The sequence below is a fragment of the Parasteatoda tepidariorum genome, chromosome 1 (assembly GCF_982258835.1).
Source record: "Parasteatoda tepidariorum strain Cologne lab strain chromosome 1, Ptep-v5.0, whole genome shotgun sequence".
NCBI lineage: Eukaryota > Metazoa > Arthropoda > Arachnida > Araneae > Theridiidae > Parasteatoda > Parasteatoda tepidariorum.
The window spans coordinates 45808578-45821439 of NC_141755.1; the positions used below are offsets into that span (position 1 = coordinate 45808578).

The 12862-nt window shown below is 27.4% G+C and overlaps 1 protein-coding gene across 3 annotated transcripts; it reads left to right on the top strand.

Annotated features, from left to right (window-relative positions):
* Nucleotides 1–265: 265 nt before the first annotated feature.
* On the top strand, nucleotides 266–11352 carry spartin. Of its 3 annotated transcripts, none has more exons than XM_016065932.4 (7): nucleotides 266–431; nucleotides 1540–2275; nucleotides 3225–3419; nucleotides 5503–5697; nucleotides 6821–6982; nucleotides 8050–8140; nucleotides 9084–11352. In XM_016065932.4, exons 2-7 carry the CDS (start codon nucleotides 1546–1548, stop codon nucleotides 9262–9264), a joined length of 1554 nt encoding a protein of 517 aa, XP_015921418.1. In that variant the 5' UTR covers nucleotides 266–431; nucleotides 1540–1545; the 3' UTR covers nucleotides 9265–11352. The 3 variants fall into 3 exon arrangements, with proteins under 3 accessions (XP_015921418.1, XP_071036016.1, XP_015921417.1); XM_071179915.2 differs by having other exon boundaries at nucleotides 271–407; XM_016065931.4 differs by having other exon boundaries at nucleotides 402–511.
* Nucleotides 11353–12862: the final 1510 nt, after the last annotated feature.

A 12862-nucleotide genomic window follows, 5' to 3' on the forward strand; every position in this document is an offset into this window, starting at 1 on the left:
CGTTGAAAATATTCCAGTAAACAATGTAAATGCGCATAGAAAATGAACAACAAATTCTATCTTTGCAGTCAGATTTGAAAAAAATAGTTAGGGAGAATTAATTAAACTGAAACTTTGTTTAAAAACCCATTTGAATAAATATGTATTAAAAAAACTAGTTGACCTTGAAAAGAACTTCTTTCAAAATTTTATTTCCTTATCTTTGAATTTTAGAAATACAGCTTTTCCTTAATCGTTATCGGAATGTTCCCGTAAAAAAATAAATAAATAAAAAAGGACCCAAGACGGATGACAACAAAGCTAAATATACTGTCGTGAGACGATATAATGATTTTACATTTGCAGGAAATTTTAGAGAAAATATTTTTGTGCATTTTATTTTCTTAGATTTTTCCTTATTAGAAATTGTAAGTCTCTCTTGAGTTTAATAAGTAAGTAATTAATCCTCTTTGCATTGAAAATGACGTTTTTGTTCTCATATCCATTTATTCTATATAAATTTTGCCGGAAGGTGCTCTTACTTATATTTTTAAAATATTTTATACTACTTTAGAATTCTAATATTTTTTAGTTTATAATCTTAGTTATATCAATATAATATTCTATATATATATATCAATATAATATATTAATATAATATATTTATATATCTTTGTTATATCAATATATAATTTTTCCTTTAAGGAAATAAATTTCTATTTTTAACCATAAATTCCATGCTTATTTGAATGAATTTCGTAAAACTTCAAAACATTTTTTCCAATATATGGAGGGAAACTATTAGTGATTACATAATCTTTGATTCAAGGAATAAATAATGAATAAGATTTAAGATATGTTTTTTCTTATATGATATCACATACATGATTACTAGATTAAATTCTGTTTCATTGCTTTGAATTACTACACTATTTTGAAACAAAAAATTACGATTTTTGGATTAAGTCTTAGTCAGAGATAAAGTCTTAGAATAATAAACCTATTTCTTAAAATGACCTAATTATACTTAGTGATAGGTTCTGAATTTAAAAACATACCTTAAAATATTGGTGATTTTTTTAAACAAGATTAAATGCAAATAATTACATTTAATTTTATTAAAATTAATGATCTTTAAATTATTTACCTGAGATATTCCCATTTTGGTAACTTGGTCCATGTGTCAATTCCAAAACAGAGTTATTGTGGTGCCTACTGCCTCTCCTGATATATTCCTCCTTCCTAATATTTGGTTAAAGCAAGAAGATTTGCCAATTTTTATATTATCGCTAAAATACAGTAGTACAGCAGTTATAGAAAAATAATTATAATAAGTATAAGTAGTTATTATAAATATGGTTGGCAGATTGTACAGCAATGATAATCTTGTTTTAAAAGTTTTGGTATTTTTTTAAAAAAAGAATACCTAATTAAAATATTACTGTTAATTTTTAAAATGAGAATAATTGTGTTTATAGGAGGAAATATTCATGTTTAAATACATATTTTTTACTTAATTCTTTATGCATGCAGTTTAATGTTATTTATTAATATTTGTAGGTGGTTATGGCGTCTAACAGTCCTATGAGCGAGGAAACAGATAAGCAATTAGAATTACTTGAGCTTATTAAAAACAATCACGATGAGGCTTACTTGTATGTCTCTCAAGGTCTTGCCTATCAAGAGCAAAAACAATACAGTCTTGCCACTGACATGTATAGAAAGGGACTGGATAAAATTAATGCAGCATTGGATGTTAGATGTGATAAGGAATATTGTAAAGGTCCGAAGTGGGATAATGCAAAAAAGCTTCAAGAAAAGATGAAGAAAACGTCTCAGTTGATTCGTAGTCAACTCCAGGGTATTTCTTTTGACAGTGCGTTTGCTAACCCTCCTTATACACCTCCAGAGCCATTTGAAATGCCTCCAAGCTACGACGAAGCATGTGAACATGACTTTGTTGTTGTACCTAGGCGTTCATCGTACCCGGTAGAAGTGAATGGTGCGAATCATAGTGATGATAAAAGTCGGAGGAACAGTGCGGAAGTGGCAGAGCTGTTTTGTGTGCCTGAAGGTGTGCAGTTATTTTTCGTTTCATATGATGGTTCTGTGACTACAAACAGCACTCAAACCTCTCTGTATGTTTATCAGTTTATTGATAATAAAGATGTTGAAATAAAACCTCCTGCCTGGCTACAAATCGGAAGTTGGACTTATCCCCTTATACCTGGACAATCACCAGCTTTAGAGAGTAGCTATGGTGCTTTCCTATTTCCTAATGTAGGAAATGCAAGAGGCAAGATAAATATTTTTTTTCTGATGTCTTTCTGCTTTCCTTTTCTTAATTTTAATTTGAATACCGAATATATTTTCTTGCTATGTAGATTTAAATATTAAATTTTAGTTAGGTAAATTTTCTTCTTATTATGCTTATTTTTTTCATGACAACTTCCTGTTTTTAATTATGAATGTAAGGAATAGTGATTTGGCTGAATGCCGAATATTCGGCGAAAAAAATTGGCCGAATAGCAAATTTTTTTTTAAATGAAAATTATTCATAAATATTATTTATATAGAAATAAGTTTAGTCATTATAGAAAAATAATCAAAACTTAGCTGTATTATTGGTATCCCCCATATCAATGGAGCATGCCGGGGAAAAAGCGTTAATAGAAAGGTTTAAGATAATAATGATAATTAGATATTACGAGGATATTTCCGTATCGTGATCTGTTGTGCCAAATACATTTGCCAAGGTGCCAAATTGTTTTGAAATTGCGCATTTAAAAAAAAACATGTCGATATTTTCCCGGGCATTTCACTTTTATACAGAAACAAAAATTCTGTTCTTGTTGTACCATGTTTTTAAAGTATTCATTAATTTTTAATTTTCTATATTACAATTTGATGCTAAACTGTATATTTATCTCTGTTAGTGTGACATAACCTCTGTCTGATTATCATGTAGTTTTAACGTTCATTGTAAATTAAATTTTAAATTGTATATTTACCTCTGTTAATATGACTCCTCTCATTTGTTTTTCTGATGAAGGTGTACTTTATATGATACAGGTTTAGGTTTTTTAATAAATTTTATAACTTAATTTAAATGATGCTTTTATTCATTCGTTTGTTTTTGTAGTGAAACTATCTTTTACCCTGAATTTTTATTTCTGCCTGAGAATCTTCAGGCAACATTTAACTTTCAATTTACATTCTTAAAAATGTCTTCAAAATAATTTCAGATTCTGCTGTTGGTGTAGTTTTACCTCCTTCTGTCAGTTCAGAAGAAAGGGCAGCCTTTTTGCAGTTGTTGCATCAGCTTACTGCACTTAAGGAAGAAAGAAGAATTGAATTGAAAGATGCTGAAGTTCAAGCAGAGCATACATCATCACCATCATCTCCTATAAGTGAAACAATTTCAAAAGGCATTGTTACAGGTGAGTTAAATTGAATGATTACAAAATTTTTATGTTCCCATTATAAAGGATTTTTTTTATTTTTTTTTATGATAAAATATTTTGTCCCAATTTTTAGCCTGAATTTTGTGTGTTTTGAACTGCTAATGTTCTGTGTATATAAATGAAGATTTTAAAGGAATTTATTTTAAAAATCAAAAAATTTTGATTTACAGCTTTATTTGAATTAGAGACACACATTAAAATTGCTTAATTTTTAGCTCAAGTTTATGAGCCATCCATTATTTATATATCACTTGAATTTCAAATTATAAATATAGAACTTGTTATCAAACCACTAGTTATCATATTGAATTTTTAAATTGTAAATTGAGAGATCAACCTCAAAATTACTTATGTACAAAAACATTAAAGGGCGTATTCAAACTGTTTTTGTTTCCAGATTATTGAAACCCCACTTTAAAATCATTTGTTTGATGAAGTCATGAACTTAATTGGGTATAATATGAAAAAAGCACAACTACTTCCACTTACTAGGAATAACATTTACCTTTTAGTTTAATTAATAAACTGAGTTTTAAATATGTTTACTAAATTCATAATATGTTTACTAAATTCATAAACTTCGGTAAAACAACAATATAAATTATTTCCAAAGGAACTAGACTAATACAATTCCAACCTGGCGAGTAGCGACTTATAAACAAGACACTCCGTTTGATGCTTTTACTTGTTGCTAGAAATCAGGTTTGCAGAAAATGCTGTTTACTAGTTAAATTTAGTAGGAATAACACGATCTGTGACGTAGGCTATAGTATACCCAATTAAAAAAAATTTTAATGTTCTATTTTATACATGTTGTTTTTTTTTTTTAATGAGATGTATTTATGAAATTTTAAGTGATTAATTTTTATTTTATAGCTATAACATAACTATAAAACTTTATGTGTAATGGCCTCAATCAATTTTAAATTGTTCATTGATGAATTAATAAAATTATGCTCAAAATTGTTAAAACCATCTCATCCGAACAATGTAATTCTGAAATTGGAAATAGTATATGACCACTTTTTTAATGCTCACTTTTATAGCTGTTTTCTGTCTAATAATTAATAAATAAATTTTGTTCCCTCTTTCCTTGCCTAAGACCTGTTTTAATCATTCCACTCGGCAATGACGTCATATATGTAATGACCACCTCTGTATGATGACTGTCTCTATTTGTGACCACCACAGAATTCTTTCCTTAGACTTTGTGTTGAAGAAAACCTTTAGGCAAGATCATCAAAACCTCCCCCCAGCTACCAGGCAAGCCTCTACACCAAATGCGGAAAAAGTCAATGAGGAAACGTTGGAAAATTTAACTTGATTCATAAAATAAGCTTTTCTTTTCTATAGTTTTTGTTTCAAATTTTTTTACATAATTTTAACTATTTAATAAAAAGATGTTTCATGATATCTAGCATATCAATTGATCAATTTATGTGCCTTGTACTCAACCTGTTGTAAACATAAACTGAAATCATACTTGTATGATTTTTCAACATTTGGTTGATACCATTTTCCCAAATTTATTTTTAAATAAAGTTGTGCAAATTTTTAATTTTATTATCCTGAGAGGAGAAAGAATTTGAAATTTGCATATTGGACATTCTTCTCAGATGCAAGAACTGTCACAAAATTTTAAAAGAGCATTTTCAATCACTACTTACCCGTGACACATATTAAAGGAGAAGTAAATTACATATTTGTTAACTAAATTAAAGAAATATTTTTAATTTATTAATGCATTTATAAATTTATTAACAAAAAAAGAGTGATTCATTATAGTGCAGTAATTAATAAGATGGTGAATGAAATTTAAATTCATTTATATATTTTTTATTTTTGAATTTATTTGTTAGTTTTAGCTTTTAATAGTGTATTTGTGAACATGAACTTGGTGCCCTTTATGGCTGTGCCTGAAGACAGTTATTCCCTCTTGTCACCCTCTGGCTATGCCAGTACTTCTTCAGTTTATATCTTTTCTAACAAATCCTTGATTTTGTGCACTGTTATTTAGAAAATTACTGTTTGAAATATTGCTTGATTTTTACTCATTTAGGTGCTGAATATTTATCTGCTGGAATTGTAAAAGGGGCTGCATTAAGCAGCGATCTGATTCATAAAGGTGCTACGAAAGCAAGGCAAAGGATAAGCCCCGAAGATAAACCTGTTGTTGTAGATCCTAGAGTTAGAGAAGGCTTAAGAATTGCACATGAAGCATCTGGTTGTGCTTTGAAAGCTACTGGATATTTAGGTAAAAAAAAAAACTTTTTTTGTTTTGATCACAACATATAATAATAAAAAGTTTATCTTTATATTAAGTTGTGTGAATGAGTATTTGATACTTTCTTATTTTTAAAGAGCTATGAAATTTATCCCAAAGGTAGATGATTTTTATGGCTGGGGTATCATTTTCTCTGCAATAGTGTGCTTATCTTTTAATAATATTTAAACTTTATCATATCTGGTAACTTTGATACTCATAAAATTTATTGGGATTAGACCAATGTTTTTCTAAATCTCTCTCTAGGATTTTGACAGTGCCTTGGAAATTTATCGTAATAGTGGATTTCTCATAATATGCCATACTTTTTGTATAGAGCTTTTACTGTGCGTATATATATTATGTGTGTGTGTTACGGTGTTAAAATATGTTGAATTTAATATATAGTCTTGAATACCGAAAGGGTACTTTAAAATTACACATACAGAGAAGTAATGCTATAATTTTATTAAATGCGAAAGGGTTTAGGGCCAGACCCACCACAATGGGGCATCTACATTATGACTTCTAGATTGAGAAGAAGGATTTGACCTTGGATGGGTTTCTGGACAATATCTTTAAAAATCACTTAGCAGCATGGGACTGATCAATTTTTCATGACAAAGATCATATCATCACATTGACTAACATGAGTCAATCAATATTCTTACTCGATTCCTTGGAATGGTTTTAATTGATTGTGTGTTAGATAATGTGCTCTATTTATAGATTAGATTTAGTATTTCATTCTTTTAACATTACACAATACGCCTTTAGTGTCATGGGAAATTGATCAGTCTCGCATTACTTTGATTGATTAATATTTAAATATATTGTACAGAAAGATATAAAAACCTTCTCCAAACTCATATACTTCTTCTCAATCTAACAGTCATTATGTAGAGGGAGCATTGTTGCGAGTCTGCCTTGATTCCCTTTTCTATTCAATAAAATTGTGACACCACTTTGTTATTCAAGACTGCCTTCTCAATTCAAAATATCTTTCCCCATAACATACATACACACATAGTGAAATAAATTTATTTGTAATTTATGTATCATATCTATCTCCTATGTATTCTAACTATACTTTTTTTCTTAACTTTCTTTTAAGTGCGTAAGCTAGGAGATTTGACAGTGAGCTTGGGCAGACAGTTGGCACCTCATATTCGTGAACAAAGTACTAAACTTTTAACTTCAGCTTTTAGAAGAGATCCGGCTGATGCTAAGGATACAGTCGATGGAGTTCTTACCGTGGCTGCCGGTGGCTTGCAAGGTAAATATGTGTTCCCTCTTGTTAAGAGTAAAGGACAAAATATATATGTAGTAGAAACTAATTTTTTTCAGTGGTGACTTTTTGCAAAAATGTCAAAAAAGTAACTTAAGGAAGAGGTTGACCGACATATATCATCATATATATTGTTGTATATAAATACCTAAAAAATTCACAAGCTAACAGATGATACTAAAAAATATTACAGCACAGACGAAAAAGGGTTGTAGTTTGTAATTAAATCTAAATTCTTTAAATATTTTTGTATATGCTTTGTATATTTAACTGGTAGCAAGCTGGATAGCGCTGCTTAACTAAATGTTCTTCTCAATGAAAAATCCCTTAGGAATATGAATATACGGTTAATTTGTTAATGAAGGGTAAAATTCGCTTAGGGCGAATTACATCAGTAGTATGACCGATGAACAACAAACAAAAGGTGCAGTTGGTTTGCTGAGCTCTTTCTTTGAAAAAGATTGATTTGCAGTTTCACTGTAACCTTTTTTTTTTTTTGCTGAAATATGGCACACAAAATTAAATTTTCAAATCAGCAGATTATTATTATTTTTTTGCACTTTGTTTCTCCTTCTTAAAAACAATCTATTATGTATGTGTTGCAAAAAAGGCCTGATATTAATCAGATTTTTTTGTAAAATGTCTGGATTTTTATTTTGAACCTCTATAAAGCCTGCATTACAGTTAAAAACTAATATGATTTGTTAATAGGATATATTTTAATCAGTTTAGTGTTTGGAAAAAGATGTCGAAGACAGTAATTTTGTTCTGTCATGTATATTTCCACTTTAGTTAGAAGTTATTTTATGTTGATAAATATCATTATTTTTTAGTATTTCAGTTTTCAACATTTAATACTAATAAGTTAGTTGTATGTCAAGACATTAACATGAAACAAAATATTAAATAGTATTAGTATTAACTTGGAGTAAAGAAGCTGGTTCAGATGTAAAGCAATTTTGTTTAATATTTTGTAAAGTTTTTGTTACATTGTTAAAAATTTTGTTTCACAGTTTGAGTCATTTGTTTTTTTAAATTATTAATAATTATTTCAGGTTTCTCAACTATTTATATGGGTTTAGAGAATGCAGCTAGGATGTTAGCTTATAGTCTTAGTGCTGAGACAGTTAACATAGTTGGCCATAAGTAAGTTGATGTTTGCAACGTGATTTTAAATTTTCCTTTAATTTTTATGATAAGTTATTTCAACTTATTTGAGCATCACAATGTTAAGTAGTAGTTCTACAACATGCTTTACAAGAACCGTATTCACTCAACAACAGTATGAAATTTTACACAAATACTCCCATGAGCAGAATTGAATCAACATGACTATATATGATTACTATAGTTTTGCCAGTGTCCATCCAAAATAGACATTATCTCTACAGTTGGAAGAATATAAAAATAAAAAGATGAAGTAAATGAAAGAGTTATAAATCTTATTTAAAAAAGAAAATGAGTATTTTCAAATCAATATTTAAGTACCATGAACAGTTGTAAGATCATGGCATGTGATGTCACCACCATAGCAATTGCTACGCATAACAAAATTAAAAGCTGAAGTCGGTAAATAAAAAATAATTGATTAAAAGAGGTTACTTTTTAAATATTTCTGATGAGCGGTCAGATGTACAATCGATTTATTGTATAATCAAGGCGAATCAACAATACCTAAGTTGAAAACTTGGATAAATTAATAGAATGGACTTTTTTTTATTCAACAATTAGTAATAAGTTTGTTTAATATTATTTGCAAAACATGATCATTTCAAGAGAAATGTCAGTGTTGGGTGATCTTTCCCAAAATAAGGGGAAGAATTTTGCAATCATCGTCACTTAATAAACTCTTAAATTATTCTGTGGGGACTGCCATTGTTCTGCCGTCACAGTTTAGAGCGTTTTTTACTGAAGAGCATATGTGTATTAACCATAGCAATACAACTAGTTATCTAAATTGTTTCTTTTGTATAGTACATTTTGTATAGTACATTTTGAAATAATCGAATTTGTAATACAAATTAGCTTACTACATCTCTGTATCTCCTTAGAAAGATATTTGCATGAATTAACTCAATCCTTATTACAGATATGGTGGAGAAGCTGGTGAAGTGGTCGGTGATGCTGTATCATCAATTGGAAATTTAGCATTAACCACGCATAATGTTCAATCATTAGGAGTTAAATCCATTGCAAAAAAAACAGCTAAAGATACCGGAAAAGCAATTCTAAAAGACTATAGTGAACGAGTTAATTTACCTGATAAGTAACTATGAATATGGGCTGCTATTGTTTTAAGTATTTTTATTTTACTGTCGAGCTACCAAAAGAACTGCCCTAGACACTAGACTCGTGATTTAAAGGTTTCAGATCTGAGTCACTACCTATAGTACTGTGGGGTTTTATACTCTATTTTGGCTAAAAAAATTAAAGTTTCAGCTACGAATTTTAAAAGCAATGCAGTGATAACGAATCAAGCAAGTTTGCAACTTGTGGTTGTGTTTTATCATTTACAAAATAGCAGCTTTAATATCAGACTCTTTTATCTAGAGCAGTTTTTCTGTCCGCTGAATGGTATTTACATATTGTTATTATGTTTGTTAACATGTTGTACATTTATTGAGTTTGTTTGCGAACTTGAAAATTCTGTATTGCTCTCTTTATTTAAAAAATATGCACACACACTTATTGTAAAATATACAGAATTCAGAAGTTCAGATTTTTAAAAAAATTATTTTAACAGGTTTTATTTTACATTAATGTTTAATTAAATGCGTTAATGTTTGTTATGTAAATAATTACCAACATTATAGTAAAGTTAGAGTATACTAAAAGTTCTTGTTTAGCTCATTTATTTTACAAAGCATTGAAATGCTACAATTTTTTACAAAACTTTCTCAATTAGCTTTTCAATCTTTGTTAACTACTATTACTTTTCTTAAAATTTAACACTTTTCTTTTAAAAATTTGCTTTAGGAGTCATCCGTATAATTAATAAAAGAATACCTCTAATTTATAAATATTTATATATTGATTAGACAGTTGGTCTCAAAATTGTTTTTACTCTATGACCACCTTTGCTAACAACTGGCTGTTGAGCAACTACGAGTCCATAACAAACAAGCATTGCTTAAACTCTATTAAAATCATAATATTTTATAACTGATCAAAGAACAGTCAACATGCTGAGTTTTAAAAAAAAACTCCTTGGAAATTTTATTTTTTGCGAGTTGCTTTTTAATATTTCATAGTTCTATAGAAAAATCATAATAATTTGAATACTTAGAAGTTTTATTAGCTTATTTTCTACATACTTCAAACATGGGAGAAAAAAAGATTTTTTAGTTGACAAAATAGAAGCTCCTTTTATTTTCTGGATTCTTGTTATACTATTTATTAACACTAATTTATATTGTTAGTAATAAATTCTATTATAAATGTTATAAACTACTGCTTAGAGTTTTACTAATAAATTTGATTATCTACTTTTAATACATATATTTATTAAATTAAAATTATTAAGATTTCACCTGTACTGTGATAAAAAAAAAAAGTAGAATATATTTCTATATATTTTGAGCTTAGAGAATTATTGCTCTTTGTCTATTTTTGTATTGATATTGTAATTAAACAGGATTTTTCAAAGGCAAATGTAAAATAAAAGAACCATGTTTATGCACTAATTTGATTGTCAAAGTAAATTTAAACTATTTTGATATTAGTTAGATGATTATAGTAATATTATACAAGATTTATATTACTTAGAGCTACATAACTGTGTGCTTTCGAGACAAACAAATAAATATTTAATTATTTTTATTGGTTTAATTTTGCAAATGATTTGCAATGTCTATATTTAATTATGTGTACTTATAAAGCTTAATTAATTCAAACTTATTGATACAAAGTCGTCAGAAACCGTCAAACAGATGATTTGGCCAGTGAGATTTTTTAAAGAAGAACTTAATGGTTGCAAATTTTTCATAATTTATTTATAAAGTTTTTTCAACTAAGTTTATAAAACAGGAGTAAAATCTTTACTTACAATTATACTTCTAATAAATTTATTAAAAAAGACTGGTTTATTTCATGATGCATTAAACCAGTCTTTTTTAAAACATATTTTAAATATTTTTCTTTGTGAATGATGTTTGTTCTACATCAAAAAATAGTTTCTTCCCATGTTATCTCAAAGAGTGTTCAGTTGGAAAAGTGTGTTTGTCCTTGTAGCATAATGGTTCATTTCCACAAGAATTAAAACAATGCAATTCAAATTTTTACAGATTTTGTGATTGGATAAAAATGTTGCACTTAACATTAAAATATTGGTACTGAAATAAAAGTTTATTCATACTTACCATCAGATTATATTCAATGCATATATACACCTTTAATTTTGTTACTTCAACAATATTTAACAACAAACCCCAAAAAATATTTTCATGCTAAAATTAAGTATTAATTTATAAACTGTATTTTAAGCTAAAAATATAAATAAATAAAATAAAATGAAAACTTTGTTAGTCAAAGTACTTTAAGAAGGTAATAATGTTAAAGGAAGCATTTGTTTTGTTTAATTGAAAAGAAGAGCTTTTTAAACTATGTTATGTGTAAATTTTTGCTTTAGGAAATCTAAATTAAATGTATAAAAGTTTTATATTTCATGGTTATATGATTAATTTTGTTTTCTAACTTAACTGATGTAATTTACAGCTTTAATGTTGTTTATGAATAAGCAATTATAGTAGAGAAACTGCTTATACATTAAAGTAATAAAAAGATTTTTACTGTTTTTATAAAACTCTTTTTAAACTGTTAAGAAGCTAGCATTTTTCATTGCACATTGTCAATACTTGCCAGATTGCATCAAGCACAAATGTATGCATGCAATTTTTATGACATAAAACAGATTTTATTTTTCTACGATTCTTTTGTGTGTACGAACAGAACTATTGATTTATTAATTTGATTTTCAGAAATGTTTATACAAAATAGTGTATAGCATTTAATAAAAATGAAGATTATGTAAATAGGAATATTTGAATAGTTCTGTTCTTCAAATATTTTTCCACAAAGAATGACAAAATAATATTTTTTAATCTAATTATTTTTTTAATAATCTAATTAATATGATCTTCTGTGTTATTGATTAGAAATTTGTCATATACAAGTATAAAGAGGCACATTAAATAATAAAAATTTTATTTGTTTATATCTTATTGTTTTAGTATAAGTTGGAAAAGTAATTTTGAACTAGGTCGAACATCTCTATTTTTAAAAAAAAAGTTTGACTTTGTAAGCAAAACCTTTCAACTGATGCAAAAAAAAAACTTAAGAAACTGCAGTAATAATTTTAAAAAAAGTGTGAGATTTTCCACTTATTAAAAACAACGATAAATAAAATTTTATTTCATTTTTTTAATTAGTGAAATTATGGCAAATCTTATTGGATTGACCTTAACTCTTAATTGTAGATTATCCCATTTTTGAAACTTTGGTGACTTTATAATATTTTGAAGTAAATAATTTTTAAATAAAAAATAGCTGTAGGTTTTCCTTTAAAAAAATGCCTATTATTAAATGCTATGATAAATCACATTACAAAATAATCACCAGCAGTAATTATAAAAAATTATATTTCTTTTTATCTGGATGAAATTCAAATTACTTAAAATTGTTGCTTAAAAAATAATTTCAAAAAGTTCTTCACAATAAAAATTTTCTTAAATAAGTTTTAAATATTTAAGGTGGTATATTAAATGGTAGTATTCTAGAAATAATTACATTTCAATAAAATAACTAATTAACTTGTTCTCAGGGATAATTACTGTTGTTTAATGATGATCTTATGTTGCTTCCAAAATAGAA

Coding starts and splice junctions, on each gene's coding strand:
- spartin (XM_016065931.4), top strand. CDS start 461: ATGACGTTTTTGTTCTCATATCCATTTATTCTATATAAATTTTGCCGG. Junction 2,276..3,224: donor TAATGTAGGAAATGCAAGAG/GCAAGATAAATA, acceptor AAATAATTTCAG/ATTCTGCTGTTGGTGTAGTT. Junction 8,141..9,083: donor GTTAACATAGTTGGCCATAA/GTAAGTTGATGT, acceptor TCCTTATTACAG/ATATGGTGGAGAAGCTGGTG.